This window comes from Eufriesea mexicana, unplaced genomic scaffold, assembly GCF_001483705.2.
Source record: "Eufriesea mexicana isolate 0111107269 unplaced genomic scaffold, ASM148370v2 scaffold2948, whole genome shotgun sequence".
Lineage (NCBI taxonomy): Eukaryota > Metazoa > Arthropoda > Insecta > Hymenoptera > Apidae > Eufriesea > Eufriesea mexicana.
Window position 1 is genome coordinate 95,705 of NW_016910988.1, and position 20,597 is coordinate 116,301.

At 38.1% G+C, this 20,597-nt stretch overlaps 1 protein-coding gene across 1 annotated transcript in view; it reads right to left on the reverse strand.

The window, feature by feature from the left end:
* Positions 1-277: 277 nt before the first annotated feature.
* LOC108550678 (putative mediator of RNA polymerase II transcription subunit 12) overlaps positions 278-20,597 on the reverse strand; it is a 38,657-nt gene continuing 18,337 nt past the window's right edge. Inside the window, exon 2 of the mRNA XM_017904483.1 lies at positions 278-3,468. Within this exon, the coding sequence (XP_017759972.1) occupies positions 1,747-3,468 (1,722 nt within the window). The 3' untranslated portion in view covers positions 278-1,746. The remainder of the gene's footprint in view (positions 3,469-20,597) is intronic.

The following is a 20,597-nucleotide window of genomic DNA, read 5'->3' on the forward strand; positions in this document are numbered from 1 at the left end:
ACGTTCTGAATGTTCTTTCCCCTTATCCTCCCAGACAATAGACCAGTCATAATTCTGACCCCTGAACGCTAAAATAGACTACCATTTATGCAACATGGGTATCAGAGGTCAGGTCAAGACTGAAATAGTACTCTATGAGTATTCAGGTATAATTTTTCGAATCTAAAGTCACTGGAACGAGTACGTGAGTCACAGTAGGCAACGAATAACACATTGGTATGTCGTTAGCTTCGAATGAGTTCATTCCAACTGGCTAGTTCCTTTTGATAGCGTCTAGGCCAAGCAAGTTAGCTTTCAGTTTGATGAATCGATATGGAAGACAGCAAGGAGGATAATTGCTCTGATCTACTGGTGGAGGCTAGTTTAACTTTGTAATTAAGTCCTCGACGACTTCTACGCATTTCCTATGAATCATTTCCCTGGGAAATGCAGTCTCGATGGGATTAAACGTAGCACCGTTGTTACAACAGCAACTGTTTATCCGGTCGGATCCTACGAGTTGGCGTTTTGTAATCAAATCAGCGACTACGTAGGTCGGGATCCTATTCGAAGCGGTCGTGTGTACACGATGAATATTCTGGTCATGGCGTAGAATCTATGCGGTGTAGCGTGTTACCGTACAGTTCGACGCGACGAGAAATTACCATGGTAATGTGTTTCGTGTGCGTGAGTATTGCGTCAGGTCATTGACTTTCACTCTCTAACGAGAGTCGTTCTTCGCTAGGAAAAAGTGCTTTCGAAGCTGATCTCGAAATTGGCACGATATTGCCTATGAAACTTTTACAGCTAGAGTGACAAGCTGTCGTTATATTGGGTTTCATCATTCGATGGTGTCATTAATATCGATCATTATCTCCTCGAGTTCTCGGAGTTTGCATCGTTATGGAACGAAACAAGTTCTGGGTAGCCTGAATGGCGAAAGAAAGATCGTATTTTCACGAACGGCGTTTCTTTGCGCGGATAAAAACCAGCAAAATTGTTAGGCCTCTATGGAATTTTAGAAAGTTAAATGACCATATTTCGGAAGCTAGTTCTATCACAGTGAGTATCAGTGAAGCGTCGATGTTTCGGTGAAGTTCGTACTTTGGTCGATATAGCAAATGTTACGTTTATGTAAACTTTATGCAACTCCGTCGCTAATGTCTGCAGTACGAGAGGCATTTTGGCACCCATGTTTCACGCACATGTCGCTTTCTTCCTTCCTGGAGCGTAAATAGCTTAGCAAAGTTCCACGTACATACACGATACAATCAGAGTTACGATTATTAGATCTAAATAAATAACATACTCGAATTAGGTTTCGAATGCCACACAACGGTAACTTAAAAGTTTCCAAGCTTAATCAAAAATGTGTTAAATATTCGATCCTTCGATGTGTGCAACGTGATGCCCTTGTATCGTAACAGATTTCACTAGAAGCAAACAAACCACGAAGGTTGGACCGAGAAGAAGACAGGGATAAAACACCCTGCTTCTGAAAGCAAAATAACTGGACTAATTGAAACACCGATAGCAAAGAACACCGATCGCTGATCGATAGCCTTGAACAATCAGATTGCCATCAGCACCGTGCACGATCAATTAAATCCCGGATACGCACGCGCCAGGCCGACTGACAGCACCATCTCGCTCGTAAAGTGCCGCGGGTGGTCCGAATACGTAATCGGATAAAGGTATAAAACATTCAAAAGGGGTACCCTATATAAATTTCGTAGATGGAAAGAAGACTCGCAAGGCTGGACGGAATCAATAACGAGAGGCGCTGGCTCGAAGATAGTGATCGATCTGACCTACGGAAAGAGGTGGACTGGCTGCATTGGAGGACCTCGCAGGCGCGACGTAGTAGAAGGATTGGGGTTGCGTCTGGGACTCTAGCAGCTGAAGCCTGTGCGCCTGCGCGGATTGCTGCTGCTGCTGCTGCTGTTGCTGCTGCTGCTGCTGCTGTTGCTGATGCTGCTGCTGCTGCTGCTGGCGTCGTTGCTGCTGAGCGTATAGCTGCTGCGACTGCTGCAACAGCTGCGTTTGCTGTTTCCTGTACAACACTTCCTGGGGTTGGCTGATAGCGCCAGCAGGGGCGGATTGGGCCAACTGGGAGGCTGTTTGCTTATAAAGCGGGGACTGACGCTGGGGCTGCTGGGGCTGAAGCTGCTGCAGGTGCTGGAGTCCAAGGTAGGACTGGGGCTGGGCTACGAACGGTTGGAGTTTGTGACTTAGGGTGAAGTCACCCACGGTTTGGGGTAGCGATTGATAAAGTTGGGTATTGTACTGACCGGTAGCGGGATCGTACACCAGCTCCGACTGGTAGATGGGGTCTGCGGCAGAGGCGCTGATCGGCGATTGACCGGCTAATTTTAGTTTCGATGATTGGGGCGACGGTTGCACGGGCTTGGGACTGGCTACGCCGACGGTGTTCACGTAACGCTCGAGCTCGGCGGCAAAGTCAAGGTGAGATGTGCTAGATGCGGTCGTGCTGCGGAGATTGGGCGACGCGGTGACCGCCGAGGGACGGGAGTAGGCTAACCCTGGGCGCTCGGTGCTACTAGGGGACACGTACTGGGCGGCAACTTGTGCAACGTGGGGCCGGGGAGTGATTGCGACCGATTGTGGCTTCGGGTGACGAGTGACTGGACGGCGGGTCGTTGTTTCGAGGGTCTGATAAGCCGTGGAGGCGACCGTGGGCTGGCCGCGAAGAACAGGCGAGGCTGTACTCTGATATTGCGTCGTGGAGGAGGCTAATCTGTAGAGAGCAGGGCTGGCCGTGGGTGATGGCTCGTAAAGTGCCGTGGACGGTGTAACTTGAACGTAGGTTGGCTGTTGAGCCGGTCTGTAAGCACTTGGTCTCAGCTGCGGTTTAACTAGGTCTTCCTCGCTTAACTCTTGACTGGCGTCATCGTCTAGCTGATACTGCGTTTGGAAGATGGTCGTAGGTGCTCGCGTGGTGGGTTGTTGATAAGCTGGTCTTTGCACCGGTCTCGGTACTGGCCTGACCGCTGGATAGTTGGCTGGGCCGGAGAGTTCGTCATCGTCTTGCTTGTCAGCGAGATCGTCCTCGTCGTCCTTTGGCGCATTGGGATCGCAGGGATTGCCGGATACGTAGGTGAACTCTCTTTTGTTACCGTCAGGGTCAATGTAGCCGTATTTACCGCGCACTACGCAATCGGTTCCACGAGTCTCCTCCTTGAACGAACCGTCTGCTGCCTCGTAGCCGAAAGTGAAAGATCCGTCGTCGTTCACCTTGTTATAATTTCGAATAGTCTGAACTGGTGGTGGCTTGGATGAGTGCAGAGCGTCCTTCGAACGTGGCGAAGGAAGGGCACGAGTACGTTGTTGACTGAACACTGCTGGGTTATAATCGTCCTCAGCTGCTTGGCTGTCGTCTTCTTCGTAATATACTTGCGGTTCGGCTATGCGAGGCCGCAGATCTACTCGCTTCGCCTCTGCTAGCAGCAGAAGGCATAATGGGATTACCTGGAAATTCGAATAGATCATTAATCATTACAATTATTACCTCCATTTCGTATATAATAACTTCGATCACTTAAAACCCGTATATAAATATCCCACATTTCACAAAATTCTTACACCTAACATGCTACAATTTTCAATATTATGTTATGCAAATTCAAGAGGAAAAAGTCTTTCAAAATTTGCTGTCAAAATATATTCCTCTTTCTCGAAGACTGGTTTAATTTCTTCAATTGCAACAGAACTCATGCTAAGTTTTTAATGTACGCAATTTAAATATCCCACATTTCAAAAAATTCTTACACCTAACACACTACAATTTTGAATATTATTTTATGCAAATTCAAGAGGAGAAAGTCTTGCAAAATTTAGTGTCAAAATATATTCCTCTTTCTCGAAGACTGGTTTAATTTTTCCAATTGCATCATAACGCATGCTAAGTTTTTAATGTACGCAATTACGAGCACTTGGTACACACCTTTTCCTTGCTATGCTCAACATGCCAGCAACCTATCAACATAATCACCGAGTCTATTGCTATAATTACTTGACCAAACACGCGCAGCTACGAGGAGACGTTTTTAAGTAGTATGAGACGACGAGTAGAAGAGGCTATAATACGGCAGACAGTCTGATAGGAGCGAACGGAGCCTCTAGCCGCGGACCAAGAGGAAAACGCTTTTATCGCGTCACGCGATTCGTAATCAAAATCGGTGTATTAGAATGTCGGCAGGCTAGGCTGTTATTCTAGTTTCCAGTCACGAAACCGGATCTGCAACAGGGTACGGTTTATAGTCAATAGGAAGCAGAAGATGGCGAAGAGAGAGCGAGTTTCGCGGATCGGTGAACTCGAGTACGCGCAGAATGGCATGTGCTGCAAAATTCCTTATCGCTCGCTGAGCCTGTCTGACGTTACTAAAGAGTACGCCATGAGCCGAGCCAGCGAGGAAGAAAAGTGTTATGGCAAGCCCGATGCAATGTTATGGTACATGGAACTGCCTCTACGCTGTTCCTTGCATTACGAGATAGAATGGCAGGATATGTTGTTTTATTATGTAAATCCGTGAAATCGTTCGTTGTCGTTTTATAGTCCGAAGAGACAGGCATTTTATAGTGTGACCGGTGTCATTGTTAAGTATTTCTTAGTTTTGCTTGTTCTATTCTGGGACGATTTAGGAGAGTGTCTAATTTGGTTCAGCCTTGGTGTTTTCCATGAATCCTTTGTAAATAATGATACTTAAACGTAATAGGTTTTGCGTGCTCTTATGAAACGAACACTATTGTTTACGAGTATCTAGAAACTGGGAACAAGGATACGAAATATAGTTTATTTTTCGTAGTTAACACTAGATTTATGGAACCCGTCAATTTGAGGGTTTTGATTTAAAGGGTTGCTCTAATTATACGGTGGTAACAGATTTAGTTAACTTATATGAAGACTTAATATAATATATAATTGTTTTTAAATTAAACTAATCGTTAAAAAAAAAGGCACGTGGTTTCTTTTACCTGTCAATTTTACAGGTGTCCTTAGAAATAGGTATACAGATAGCAACCGTAAACCTAGTGTTAATATTCAGTAATAAAATTGGTGTTAATTGTTTAATATTTTGCTCCAACGAGCTTCTTATACTTGGGTCTTTTAATTCCTAAATTAAGAACTTTAAAATATTAGTTTTAACAATGAAAGGAGTAAATAAATGGTAAATGGTATGGTAATATTGGTGCTAGTAATAATTTATTATTGGTAGATAATGGTATAATAAGAATTAATTAATATCAAGACTGTTAGATTGCATAATGTAATTAACAATTTTTTCTCATTAATATTAATAGTCGATTTAAATTTACAGTCTGTTGATTTCATAACAGTTTCGTAAAAGTCTCGTATTTTAATTGATGGTATCCGTATGTTTATGGGTTTTAGTTTATGTGATTATGAAATGTAACGGTTCCGTTTATCTGCTGTGTGTGTATATTAAGGTCAATTTCTTTGAAATAGGCGATTGTGCGGAAACAGCGTGTCAATAATGATATAGAAACCGCAATGGATAGATTTGGGTCGATCGGTAGGAAATGTTGAATTCGATGGAATTTCAAGCGTTTTCTACTCGTGAGAAATCACGCTCTTGTAAAATGTGGAAAGTTTTGATTTATTGCACAACCACCGTTCTGCAATCGCGATACAGAAATTCAAGGAAACAGATTGTGATTCGCGAAACGTGTTGTTCTGAGGCAGGTTGAAAGATGGAAACGTCGATAAAATTATCCAGAGGGACAATATATATATATACGTATAAGATCAAGCAACCCGTGCACTTTGCGATTAATTCCATGCATTTGAAATTTTATTCAACAACGAAGAATTAAATACCACGTGAAAGTAAATAATTTCATTTTAAATATGAAACATAAAAATAGAAATATATATTCACAATTAGGTTAATTCCAGATCTACTAAGATATTCAAAATGAGTGTAGAATTTTGTTTATTTAGGTAAAAATCATTTAAACTTTTACTATTAAAATTTAATTAAATATAGAGATAGATTAGTATTGGAATTTGAATAAAAATTTATTAAAAAGGTAATCCATAATATTCGAAACTTCATTGATTAAAATAACACTCAAGATATGCCAATTTACCCATATTACATTGACTGTAATAACGAAGTACATAAAATAGAATTAAATTCACGTGAAAATAAATAATTCTATTTTAAATATGAAAAATAAAAATAGAAATATATATTCACAATTAGGTTAATACCAGATTTACTAAGTTATTCAAAATGAGTGTAGGATTTTGTCTATTTAGGTAGAAATCGTTTAAACTTTTACTATTAAAATTTAATTAAATATGGAGATACGTTCATATTGGAATTTTAATAAAAATTTATTAAAAACGTAATCCAAAATATTCGAAACCTCATTGATTAAAATAAAATATTACATTGACTGTAATAATGAAATATACAAAATAAAATAAAATACTACGTGAAAGTAAATAATTCTATTTTAAATATAAAAAATAAAAATTGTAATATATATTCACAATTAATTCAACTCCAGGTTTACTGAGTTATTCAAAATAAGTGGTTCTGGAATTTTGTATACTTAGATAAAAATATAGTCGTTTCAACTTTCACTATTACTACCTGATTAAATCTAGAGATACATTCGTATTGGAATTTCAATCAAAATTGATTAAAAAGGTAATCCAAAATATTCGAAATCTCACTGATTAAACAGTGCTTGAAAATAACACTTAACTTGCGCTAATTTACTCAAATTACATTAACTGTAATCACGAAGTATATAAAATAGATTTAAACCCAGCGCGAAAGTAAATAATTCCATTTTAAATATAAAACGTAAAAATAGAAATATATATTTATAATTATTCCCGGTTTACTAAATTATTCAAAACAGGTGGCTGCAGAATTTTGTTTCTATAGTTAAAAATATAATCGTTTCAACTTTCACTATTACCACCTAATTAAATCTAGAGATAAATTCGTCTTAGAATTTTAATAAAAATTTGTCAAAAAGGTAATTCAAAATATTCGAAACTTTATTGACTAAGCAGCTTCTGAAGATAACACCCAATAATATTAGATTGTTCGGTAAGTCATTTCGTTTTTTTTTTTATGAAAATGAGAGACGATTTTGCTATAGTGAATAATTATTTTATTTTTTATTTAATATTTTATTTTTGTATACGAAATTACTTTCCGAACAACCTAACAATCTCAAACATTTCTATAAGCTCTCGTCGATTACCTCAATCCGAAACGAAACCTAGTCCCTTCTACCAATAGAAGGGGATAATATTGGTCCAAAAAACGCAGGAAAATAGCTATTTGACATTACAGAAATATCTGTAATATCCCAATTAAGATACCGCAAGGAGAAACGGCACTGGGAAATAATAGCTAAAAACCCCAGTGGTCTAGATAATATTTAAGAAACACCAAAGCAGACACAGCCTTGAAACATTCCATCGAACGGTTTCCACGGCACAGGATACACGATTGAAATTCCTTCGATGACGAAACCGAGCGACTAAGATAAACTCGTAATTCCTGCCTGAGGGAAGCTAACAGTCTCGATTCTCTTCCCGTCACGTGCCTGTGCATTCTCGTTTCCACGTCGACCACCGATCATTTTTCTCGCTACCGATCGGTTTTTCCTATCGCGAGGAGTCAATTTTTCCCATGCACTGGACGCATGGCGGCTGACCGTGCGTCCTCGCTGCAAGACGTGGCCCCGACTTCCGGCAGAGCAGACTCGGTGGGAACCGCCCCGGCTGCACACGTGTTACGTAATTTCTACTACTCGGTTTGACCCGAATACGGGGCGAGGCAGGATTATGGCGGCGTGGTTACCGTGAGAGATTCAGATTCAGAACGCCAGTGTTTCGCCGCGCCGCCGCTTCTGGATCTCCTTGAACCGAGAGCAAATGCTCGCACAAAAGACAGCCGCACCACGCCTCGCGACGACCCACAGGAAACGCTCCGAACGGAGCCACTGTCACTTTTAACGTTCGGTCTCGCTCGGCCGCGTTCGGCCGCGTTCGGCTACCTTCGACGCACGCTACGTTCGCGACGTTCACTTTCAAACCGTACAGCGGGAAATTCGCTTCTCGACGGGCGGCGCCTTGATTTAAATTGCGGGTACCAAGGAAGGCTGCCGTTTGGTGGGCTAGCTTCGATTCTGGGTCGGTTAATTCGTCGTGTTCAATGCTAAGGTTATTTCTCAGGCCGTTTTTGATAATCGGTGAAAGGGAGGCTAGTCTTCGGCTTTGAGTAGGGGTTATGTAATAATTGAACGACCTTTGGAAACTTTTCGAAGTTTGCGAGTGGTATTGCCTTGTATTAGTGGGAAGTAAGACTCGAACCGTGGTAGAATCGTAATGCTATAAAAATTCTTTGGTTCTATAAAAACAAAATGGTGGTGATGGAGTATTTTCTTTCTTTTTTAATAAATTAACGAAATTTATACTGGGTTGGTTTTGATATAAATCCTTTGCCTTGTTAGAGATTTGGAGAGTTTAGTGACTTAGTGGTTAGCATAGTTTACCTATATATAATTAATTACCTGGTAAATTACTATTTAAAATATAGTTTACGATTTTTAAAACGTGTTTTGCACTTTGTTGTCAATCGATATTTCCACGAATCGTTTTACATGATATATTCTCATTCTGCAAAATGAATTCCTATAATAGATTATGTCGTGTGTGGTTATACAGAGTGAGTTACGTTATGTTGTCAACGAGAATCTAATTATAATATATTATAGTGTAATGTAAACATCCATAAACAAGCAGATCAAGAGCAATCGCAGTTGACATAGTTAAAGAACTCTCCTTATATATGATCATTATCAGTTACCCGATATTTACAGCATTTTATAATGATTGGTGCCAGCAGTCGATTAAATATACCGGTGACATAGAAGAATTATTTCGTTTATATATTAAGCATATAATTATTATACATGGTGTTGCATAGACGATACAGTCACTTGTTTACGGTACCACGTATCTGCTTGTTATGGCAATTACTCTGTTTACTTGAACTCGATTCCTCTGTTGAAACCGCGTCGCGTTCATCGACTTACAGGAAGCGTTGTCACTTCAACTATCACTTTCAACGGTTAGGTTAACTCTGCCAGAAACTGGAATTTACGTCGCTTTTAATCATCGTATCAAGTCCAACGCCACTCTTCTCCCTTCGTCCTTTCCATTTCGATATTACACGCGTTTCACTACGAAATTGGTTTTCCATTTCAACGCATTCGTACTGTTATTTGTTGCTTTCTTCCAATGCTAATTGCAGAGCAGATTTTATCCTGTTGGACTTTCATTCCGAAGTAATTGAAATGGATGATCGTTAGAAAGACGATTATTCTGTATATTTTACCAGCTCGTTCGTGTTTTGTCGAACACACTACACGGATTCCTGATATCTACGCGTTCTATCAAGTTTCCGTTACGTAGAAACGTATCAGCGTATAAAATTACGCGATGCCCTGTTTTGGCATGTTGCGGTATGTAGAACCGGTGTAGAACCGACATAAGAGAAAATTCTTGCATAAAAACGCGCTACACGCCTTCGTGGAGCGTATAGAAAGCGATGCCGGTTTAATTACTGCCTTTGATATTTATGCATACCAGGAAGGTTACGTTTTCCGAATAATAGGCTTGAAAGGAGCCCTGTCCCTTTGTTAGCTCCGACATTTGTTATCCCGGTTTGATTTGCAGCGGTTTAAATTGGTAATCATGCTTGGCGAAGACAGTTGGTCAATTTGCACAACGATTATAGCGGTATTTCGTGTTGGAAATATTTTTCTTTGGTGATATATTACGTTATGAAAGTGAGATAAGCGACGGTGTTGAGCGAGGTTTGATATTAGCTGCAACACTTATCATTCTGTCTTGTATTGCTTTAATTTAAATTAGTAATTATATTAAGGTACATAGAAAAATTTGTTTAGTGATCTAGTGATATTTATAGGGATTCTTTATACTATAAGTATTTTTGAGAGTACTGTATTGTATTGTGAGATAAAAATAGATACCGATGTTGAGCGATGTTTGAATAGGTTTGAATACGTTCATGGCTCGAATAGTAAAGTGCAGAAATGTTTTTGTTGCTCTGAAGCGAATTTTGGGATTTTATAAACTCATCTTTGGAGGTAATAATTGGTGCCAGATATAAATGTGTTAAATAAAATATTTTATAAATTGACGGCGTTGAGTGATGTTTGATATTAGCTGCAACATTTATCATTCTGTCTTGTATTGCTTTGATTTAAATTATTAATTATATTAAGGTACATAGAAAAATTTGTTTGGTGATTCGGTAATACTTATAGGGATTCTTTATACTATAAGTATAAAATATAAAGGGTATTGCGAGATAAAAATAGATATCGATGTTGAGCGATGTTTGAATAGGTTTGAATACATTCATGGCTCGAATAGTAAAGTTCAGAAATGTTTTTGTTGCTCTGAAGCGAATTTTGGGATTTTATAATCTCATCTTTGGAGGTAATTGGTGCCAGATATAAATGTGTTAAATAAAATATTTTATAAATTGACGGCGTTGAGTGATGTTTGATATTAGCTGCAACATTTATCATTCTGTCTTGTATTGCTTTGATTTAAATTATTAATTATATTAAGGTACATAGAAAAATTTGTTTGGTGATTCGGTAATACTTATAGGGATTCTTTATACTATAAGTATAAAATATAAAGGGTATTGCGAGATAAAAATAGATATCGATGTTGAGCGATGTTTGAATAGGTTTGAATACATTCATGGCTCGAATAGTAAAGTTCAGAAATGTTTTTGTTGCTCTGAAGCGAATTTTGGGATTTTATAATCTCATCTTTGGAGGTAATTGGTGCCAGATATAAATGTGTTAAATAAAATATTTTATAAATTGACGGCGTTGAGTGATGTTTGATATTAGCTGCAACATTTATCATTCTGTCTTGTATTGCTTTGATTTAAATTATTAATTATATTAAGGTACATAGAAAAATTTGTTTGGTGATTCGGTAATACTTATAGGGATTCTTTATACTATAAGTATAAAATATAAAGGGTATTGCGAGATAAAAATAGATATCGATGTTGAGCGATGTTTGAATAGGTTTGAATACGTTCATGGCTCGATTAGTAAAGCGTAGAAATGGTGTTGTTGTTCTGAAAGGAATTTTAGAATTTTTTAATTTCATCTTTGGAAGTAATAATTGGTAATAATTGGCAAGATATAAATGTAATAAATAAAACTTATATCTTATAAGTTCCAAATCATTATTATATAGTATCATAAAATATTTTTCCCTTCTTTCCAGTCACGTGAAATTAAGAAACTTGTCCTAATAAGTTATTAATTATCAAAACTTTTCCTGTTCTAATAAATTACCAATTTCTTTTACTCTTCTTTCTTTTACTTTAATCAATTATCAACTTTCTTAAGTCTTCTTACCCCAACGAATTATTAACTTCTCAAATTCCTTTTTACCTTAATAAATTATTAATTTCCTAAATTTTTCCAATCTTAATAAGTTACTGAATTTAAAAATTCTTCCTATCTTGATAAATCACCAATTATCAAAGCTTCATCTATCCTAATAAATCATCAATTCCCAAAGCATCCAAACGATCACACCCCAAGCAAAACATCCAACCTGCACCCACAATAACAAACATCCAACCACACACCTGCTCCACTCCCACTACCACTCCTCGAACCTACAAAACATACCACATAAAAGCTCCAGCAAGTGAACAACAGTAAACCTTTCTCCGATTCACCTAAATTGCATTATTCTCGCTTTCGTGGAGTCAAGGTTCGGCACATTCAACCGCAGAATGATCGCAGCACGAAACTAGTGGAACCTTGTTCGTTGGATCGTGACCCGACAAAGATTCCACTGTCAAATTTCAGCGAGCGAGAGTCACCAGCTACCACTAGAACACACCTTGTGAAACATCTCGAACTGGTCGAAGGTTTCCCATGAGCTTTGCTCTAGAATCCGCTCGTCGACCACGGCGATAAGCATCGACGTCGATGACTCGATCGCTGATCCAACGATCGAAGGAATATTCGAGACGCTGTTGGCACACGACTCGTCCTTGAGACAGGGAGGTACGTCGTTACGGGACTTTCGAACGATACGGTATGCATCATGCTCTCTTGGGCGTGCGCCGATTAATTTCCAGTCGACCCGTGATAAAATGCGGCTATCCTTTCCTTCCGTTCCTGCGCCCCGCGTACACCTCGCCCATCCCACCACCTGGCCAAATTGTATGGAACCGATGTACACGCGTGATAAAGGAGCGTTTCGCAAGATGGTGTCAGGGAGAAAATCGAAGGTTATCTTTGAGAAATCTTTGAGTTTGACACGGCTAGGTATACGATTATCGGGTAATGAAAGTTTTGAAGAGAGGTTGAGCTAGCTCGGAGAGTCGTGTTTATTGATACGCTGATTTGGACGACGTGTGTTTGCGAGACGCGTGGAAAAGGTCATGTGTGAGAGAAAAAGTCGAGGGGAAAAGAAAAGATCGCTGGAGGAGGGACGGCCAGGTGCGAATTACGATTTCTCAACAGAGCTAGTTGGATGAATAGCTGACGAGGAGGAACGAATTTAGAGGTGTCGTAAAATTGAAACGGGGTACGTCTAGTGAAAATATAAAATCTCTGTGATTGACGTTCGACAGGTTCGAGTGTGTAGAATTTCAATTTAACATTGGAACTATCAGTCCAGTCAAAATGACTGGTCAAAGAATTTTCATTTTTGCAATCACCGAACGCATACACCTGCTTTAACCCTTTGACTATGGCAGATTTTGAAACGCACCGGTTGTACCACACTGGTAGGAATTCATTTACAATGTCCGCCGAGAATGGCAAAATTTTGGTAGAGATGCGCCCTCCGTGTTAGAAAAGCAAACTGTGTTGAGGGCTTATATGCGCCCTCCGTGTCGCAGAAGCAAAATTTCTGAGCACGTATATGCGCCAACAGCAGCCAAGGGGTTAACCGTTTGAGTCCCAGAGGCTTTTGGAGGAACACGGTTGGAAAACCACGAACAGTGTGATAACGCTTGCCTTAATCGAGTGCGAAGAAGTCCAAACGACGCGATAGCGCTTGTTTAATTTCATGTCGAAAAATCCCAATCGTTGCAATAGCATTTGTTGGTGCTATGTGACGTACGTGCTTCAGCAAAGTTGAGCGCGCCTCTTCGACTGAACAGCGCGATCGCGCTGCTTGGGACTCAAGCGGTTAAGAATAAAATTGGTATCAACTCATATTAACCCTTTGCACTCGAGAGGTGACTCTCAGTTACCGTTTGCTTCGATGCTATAACTCAAATAACGAATGATGATAATTATATTATCAACTACGCGCGAAATATCGAAATAAAATAATTCTATTCGTTCATTTCTCACACAAATGCACGATTTTCTTCTTTTATTTTGGCATAAAGAGTATCAGCGAGCTTATGAAAATCTAAGGAAAGCTTCGAATTGCTGTTTACGACGAAAAAGTCTTCGAGTCGAAAGGATTAGGAAAGGTATCGAATAATGGTAAGATGATTAAAATTAACAGTACCAATTCCACGTTTAACGTGGTAGGAAATGCAATTGGTTGTTCAAATTATTATCCCTGTGCACTGGAAAATTTCCTCGTTTGAAGATATAACAATTCGAAACTTTTCTTATATTTTTCTTATCTCAGTGATACCATTTATGTTAAAATAAAAAGAGAAAATCACGTGTATTTCATTTCGATATTTCATGTGGAGTTATTTCTAATCTAGTAATATCTCATACTCCTTACTCAGGCTTCCAGGTATTGAAACAAACGGTGACTGACAACGAGAGTTACCTCTCGAGTGCAAAGGGTTAAGAAAGAACTATAATCAATATATTCACTCATATTCATTGTATCGCTGAAATTACTATACTCTGTGCACGTTACCCATAGTTAGGTACCCATTAAAGATCGGTAGTTCTAGTGTTAAGTTGGTGTACGATGATCTATAAAATTATTTATGAAGAGAAATATAAACATAAAACTGGGAATTATTTTTCAATTAATTTCTATTATTTTATTATCACTTTTTAGATAGAGACAACAAGCATCTTAAAATTCATTTATGTACTGAATAATAGGAATATAAATAATATAAAATTGTGAATTATTCTTCGGTCAATTTAGGTTAATTAATAACTACGAAATAAAAGTGCAAAATTCCGAATTTGGTAAAGTAGTGAAAATCCTCATTAAAGGCTGTAAATACGTTTTCTGTTTATGGGTAGTTAATTACAGTTGTCAATTGCAGTCGTAGCACGTAACAAATCTCGATCACAAATAAATCACGGCTAATTACACATCCTCAGTGTGATTTATCGAAAGATCGTGATTAACCGATTAGGGAAATTCATGTTCTTCTTCAAATCGATCCGAGATTCTAGATTCTAGATTAATTTCTCGCTTCGCTGCATGTAGAACGTTTCTTGCAATAAGAGAAGATCCTTGATAAATAATATAATCTTTGAGATGAATCTCAGACGTTAAGGACCTCGATAACCGGTCTATTTAACGTGAGTAACGTTTATTAGTTAGAAAGACTCAACTAACATCTTCGCTGATGCTGACATATATACATAATTCATATCGAGATCCCATTCTTCTTTCTTTGAAAATTATTCTATTATCTATCAGGGGAATGTTAAATTTCTGTATGAGAGAATTTAATATTGAAAGTCTCAATAAACCCCTAGTTTAAGTACACTAGATCTAAGGAATTGAGATCAAGATTGGATACATTCCTCTGAAAATTATTTATTCTATATATCTCTCAGTAGAAATCTAAATTTTTTGGGAAGAAATTGAACAATGAAAATTTCAATAGATTCCAGGTAACCTAAATATACCAAAGCTAAGGAATTGACACCAAGATTAGACACTAACTACTGTAAAAATCATTCTAATATTTCCCAACAAATTTCCAAACGTCTAAATACCATTTAGATGTAACACCAAAGATCTGAGCAAATTCTTCAGAAAAGTTCAAAATAAATTGAACATTAGAAATCTCAATATAGCCAAACATAGCACAGCAAAGTAACTAATAGCATACTGGAACATTCAAAATGAAAGAGAAACTGTGGTAGATGGAAAATCATAGAGAAAGGCTTGAGAGAAGCTAGGTAACCAAGGGTGATCCAATTTCTCAGCAACTCCCAATCATACTGAGGTAAATTCAACGTGAGAAATCTCAAGAAACCCAAGCATCCTATAACAGAGCAATCAACACCATACTGAAACATCTAAACTGAAACAGGAACTATGGTAGATGGAAAATCATAGAGAAAGGCTTGAGAGAAGCTAGGTAACCAAGGGTGATCCAATTTCTCAGCAACTTCCAATCATACTGAGGTAAATTCAACAGGAAAAATCTCAAGAAACCCAAGCATCCTATAACAGAGCAATCAACAATCTATTGAAACATCCAAAATGAAACAGGAACTATGGTAGATGGAAAATCATAGAGAAAGGCTTGAGAGAAGCTAGGTAGCCAAGGGTGATCCAATTTCTCAGCAATTCCCAATCATACTGAGGTAAATTCAACAGGAAAAATCTCAAGAAACCCAAGCATCCTATAACAGCAATCAACACCATACTGAAACATCTAAACTGAAACAGGAACTATGGTAGATGGAAAATCATAGAGAAAGGCTTGAGAGAAGCTAGGTAACCAAGGGTGATCCAATTTCTCAGCAACTTCCAATCATACTGAGGTAAATTCAACAGGAAAAATCTCAAGAAACCCAAGCATCCTATAACAGAGCAATCAACAATCTATTGAAACATCCAAAATGAAACAGGAACTATGGTAGATGGAAAATCATAGAGAAAGGCTTGAGAGAAGCTAGGTAGCCAAGGGTGATCCAATTTCTCAGCAACTTCCAATCATACTGAGGTAAATTCAACAGGAAAAATCTCAAGAAACCCAAGCATCCTATAACAGAGCAATCAACAATCTATTGAAACATCCAAAATGAAACAGGAACTATGGTAGATGGAAAATCATAGAGAAAGGCTTGAGAGAAGCTAGGTAGCCAAGGGTGATCCAATTTCTCAGCAACTTCCAATCATACTGAGGTAAATTCAACAGGAAAAATCTCAAGAAACCCAAGCATCCTATAACAGAGCAATCAACAATCTATTGAAACATCCAAAATGAAACAGGAACTATGGTAGATGGAAAATCATAGAGAAAGGCTTGAGAGAAGCTAGGTAGCCAAGGGTGATCCAATTTCTCAGCAACTTCCAATCATACTGAGGTAAATTCAACAGGAAAAATCTCAAGAAACCCAAGCATCCTATAACAGAGCAATCAACAATCTATTGAAACATCCAAAATGAAACAGGAACTATGGTAGATGGAAAATCATAGAGAAAGGCTTGAGAGAAGCTAGGTAGCCAAGGGTGATCCAATTTCTCAGCAACTTCCAATCATACTGAGGTAAATTCAACAGGAAAAATCTCAAGAAACCCAAGCATCCTATAACAGAGCAATCAACAATCTATTGAAACATCCAAAATGAAACAGGAACTATGGTAGATGGAAAATCATAGAGAAAGGCTTGAGAGAAGCTAGGTAGCCAAGGGTGATCCAATTTCTCAGCAACTTCCAATCATACTGAGGTAAATTCAACAGGAAAAATCTCAAGAAACCCAAGCATCCTATAACAGAGCAATCAACAATCTATTGAAACATCCAAAATGAAACAGGAACTATGGTAGATGGAAAATCATAGAGAAAGGCTTGAGAGAAGCTAGGTAGCCAAGGGTGATCCAATTTCTCAGCAACTTCCAATCATACTGAGGTAAATTCAACGTGAAATACCTCAAGAAAGCCATGCACCTCAGAACAAAGCAACCAACAGTATACTGAAACGTCCAGGATGGAACAGAAGCGATGGAAGGCAGACAATTGTAGAGAAAGGCATGAGAGGCGAAGCTAGGTAGCCAAGGGTGATCGAATTTTTCACGATCGTTTCCATTATCGAGTTAATGATCGCGAGGGTTTGATTAAAGTCACACGAAATCAGAGGTCTCTACGTCGTCGTTATTATCGAGATTGGAGCGGCCAGGCCCCGGTGGCCTGGCCCACTGAAAGCGTATACAGTCTAATGACTCTGTATCTGGTCTGGAAAATCGTGACGCGGAGGCAGGCCTCTATAATCAACGTTGGAGCATGCCAGTCACATACAGTGAGAGGTACGAACACATTCGGTCGATCTGGTTGGAGGCAATCGGTCCTGGTCTAACCACGCCTTGTCTAGCCCTCTAGCTCTGACTTTCCAGAGAAAGGAAGAACACCGTTACCATCCAGCGTAAACCTGTCTTACTTTAAAATACTCCTACAAAAGCGAACGCTATACCCTGGCAACGTAGACATCTGCACGTTTCCGTGGAATCTTTGCTCAGTGCCGCTTGTTAGGCAAGGATATGAGACAAAATGGTATTAATAGAAGCAAAGTTCGTTGCAGTCGCTCAGGGGAATGAAATACTTGGTACACATTTCGTAATAAGCTCGGTTTCAGGAAATGTGAAGGTTGCACTGCTGGAAATAATGAAAGCGAATTTTCAGATAGCCTAACTTGGCTTTGGAGGATCTATGATACATGTATACTACTGATTCGATGTTTAGCATATTTTACTTGTACCTTTACTGGAACTTTAGCTAAGAATATTAATAATTATTTCGGTTGATAAAATTCTAGGTAGTATGTGCATTGTGTATTCAAAGTTTGTTATAACTATTTTTTCATTCGATAAAGAATTTACTAATTAATTATTTAGTATTAAATACTATCAGAGCTGACAAAGTTAGCCAATATTAGGATTAGAATCATTGTCTAGGATTAATTTAAAATTTGTGTAAAATTTTTGTCTTCAAATTCGAAACGAGGTGACCAAAATCTATTACAAATTTCTTTGACTCCAATATTATTAAATATATTTTAGTACTTTTAAATAAAATTAATTCTTCTCTCATCTCATGAAAAATTCCTCACTTGGAACAACGAGGTTACGGTAATTTCGAATTTTATGATTATCCTGATACATATGGACAATTTGCTCGAACAAGCTGACAAAGTTAGGGAATATTAGGATTAGAATCATTGTCTAAAATTAATTTAAAATTAGTATAAACATATCGATTGAAATTTTGTTCGTTCTGTAATAAAATTCTCAGCAGACACTTCTGAAATTTTTGTCTTAAAATTCGAAACAAGGTGACCAAAATGTATTTTAGAATAAATTTCTTTGATTCCAATATTATTAAATACATTTTAATTATTTTTTTCAAGCACTATTAAATAAAATTAATCCATCTCTCGTCTCACGAAAAATTCCTTACTTGCAACGACGAGGTTATTATAATTTCGAATTTTATGATTAACGCGATACACATGGACAGTTTGTCTGGACAAATGTTTTTCTCCAAGATATTGGTATGGACATGCATTGATTTCTAGCAATGCGTTTATAGAATGTTGTATCGGTTAGATCGATCGGTTCTGAAGTACTCTTTCGAAAGTAAAAGTTAGTTCCTCGAGGAAGGCAGTAGCTGGAAGCAATGTTCTTATTTACTGCAATCGATTCGATTTATTTTCGTTACACATGCTTTGTAGAATAGAACGAAAAAGTATATTGTTCGAGGTATTACACACTTTCTTCTGGTATTATCGCCATTAAGTGCACGCCCAGAAATAAGTGGGTGTGCAGGTTTCCTTATAGAGAAACAAGAGCAAAGTTCAAAACACGTAATAATCACAGGTGCAACAATTGTTAAAGAAACAACCTAAAGTGCAACTTTATCCTACCTTTAACATAAATAATTCTCGAAAGTAAACGTCAGTCAACGTATATAAGAACACCATACAATCCAGATTATTCAAAAATAAATTATAATTTTCTGAAGAAATATCGAAATAAGATAAAATATAGTGAAATTTCTAAAGGAAAACCAACAGGAAGTGTCAATTAATAATTTTTCCTCACAAATACGAGTCTACGACACTTTCTCTTATTAACGGGCATTAATTAGCACGCGATACTACTCATTAACACCGAAATATGAAAATCAAGAGAGTGAAATAATTTCATTCTTTTTCGCCCAAGAAAGAGAATGGAAAATTTTTTAATTGATATCGCGAACGATATGCCAAAATTAAAAATAATTAATTTTGAACGATCGTAAATACTATGCACACACATGCACACTCAGTACGAAGAATATTCGCGAACTAATTAAAAGCAGAGAGACATTGTTCCATCGAATGTATGTAGGAACAGTGCACACACATGCACACACATGCACACTCAGTGCGAAGAATATTCGCGAACTAATTAAAAGCAGAGAGACATTGTTCCATCGAATGTATGTAGGAACATAGAGATAAGATTACACAAGCCCATTGTGCGATTATGATCTACCTGCTAGGATGTTACCTTCGCGATTAGGATTTCCTGGATCGACGTCATCGCGATAATCGCACGCATCGAGCAGGCTTGGAACGACACGGGAGATCGCTTTCACGGTGAAGGTAAGCCGTTTGAGAAGAAAAATCGAGATACTGGTAACCGGTCACATTTTCAGAATCGCATACTTCGCCATGTCTCTGACCGTGCTACACACCGCGAAGACAGGCTGCACGCGTAACGCGTATCTGATCTAGATACGGTCAAGAGAGCCTCGCCGCTTGATTATATTGCGTTCCCAAGGAGGAAGTAGTTAAAATGTCTCGAGCACGCTTTCTTCGCTCGTATTTCCGTAGCGGAAGCTGTGCACGATCGATGATTCGTTTCCAGATTAATGTACCTGCCCGTGTGTTCTAATTAGCCAACTGATGCGGTGAATGGCTGACGCTGGGCTGTGCCTCGATCACGTACTTGCAAATTGTGGCGTGTGATGTGTAAAAAACGCCGGTGGAAAGTGGTCAGGTTACGCAGTTTGTGGTGGTATGGTAAATTATTTAATGGGCAGGGAATACGAGCAAACGTGGGAACTTGAGAGTGATTGAGGATAGAGATGGGGTGGGTGAGGGTAGGGTGGTTCTTCATTGATTAAGAGATTTTGTGGTTAGTATTGGTGAACGAATGATTAAATTTTTGGGATGGAATTATTATTTGTGGTGTTTTAAATAATTTTGAGTTTTCAGAATTTGTTTTCTTTTCGTTTTTCTTTTTTTTTGTGAATTAAAATATTGGAGATGGGAATGGGATTTTTGAAATGTTCAGTTGAAACTGGAGGTTTTATGGATAGGATTCGTTAATTAATTAGGAATTATTATTTATGTTGTTTTATCTAGAAATCTAGGAATATTTTGAGTTTTAAGAAAGATATGAAATTAATGAATAAAGAAAAAATATTATACAACGCCATTATTATCTTATTTCCTGGAAAACTTTTATATACATGTAGTTCTGTAATTGATAATAAATAGATTAGGCCCCAAATTAAATATTTTAATATATTAGTTCTTGTATTATTTTATTTCTTATGTCATTTTTATATTCTCTAATA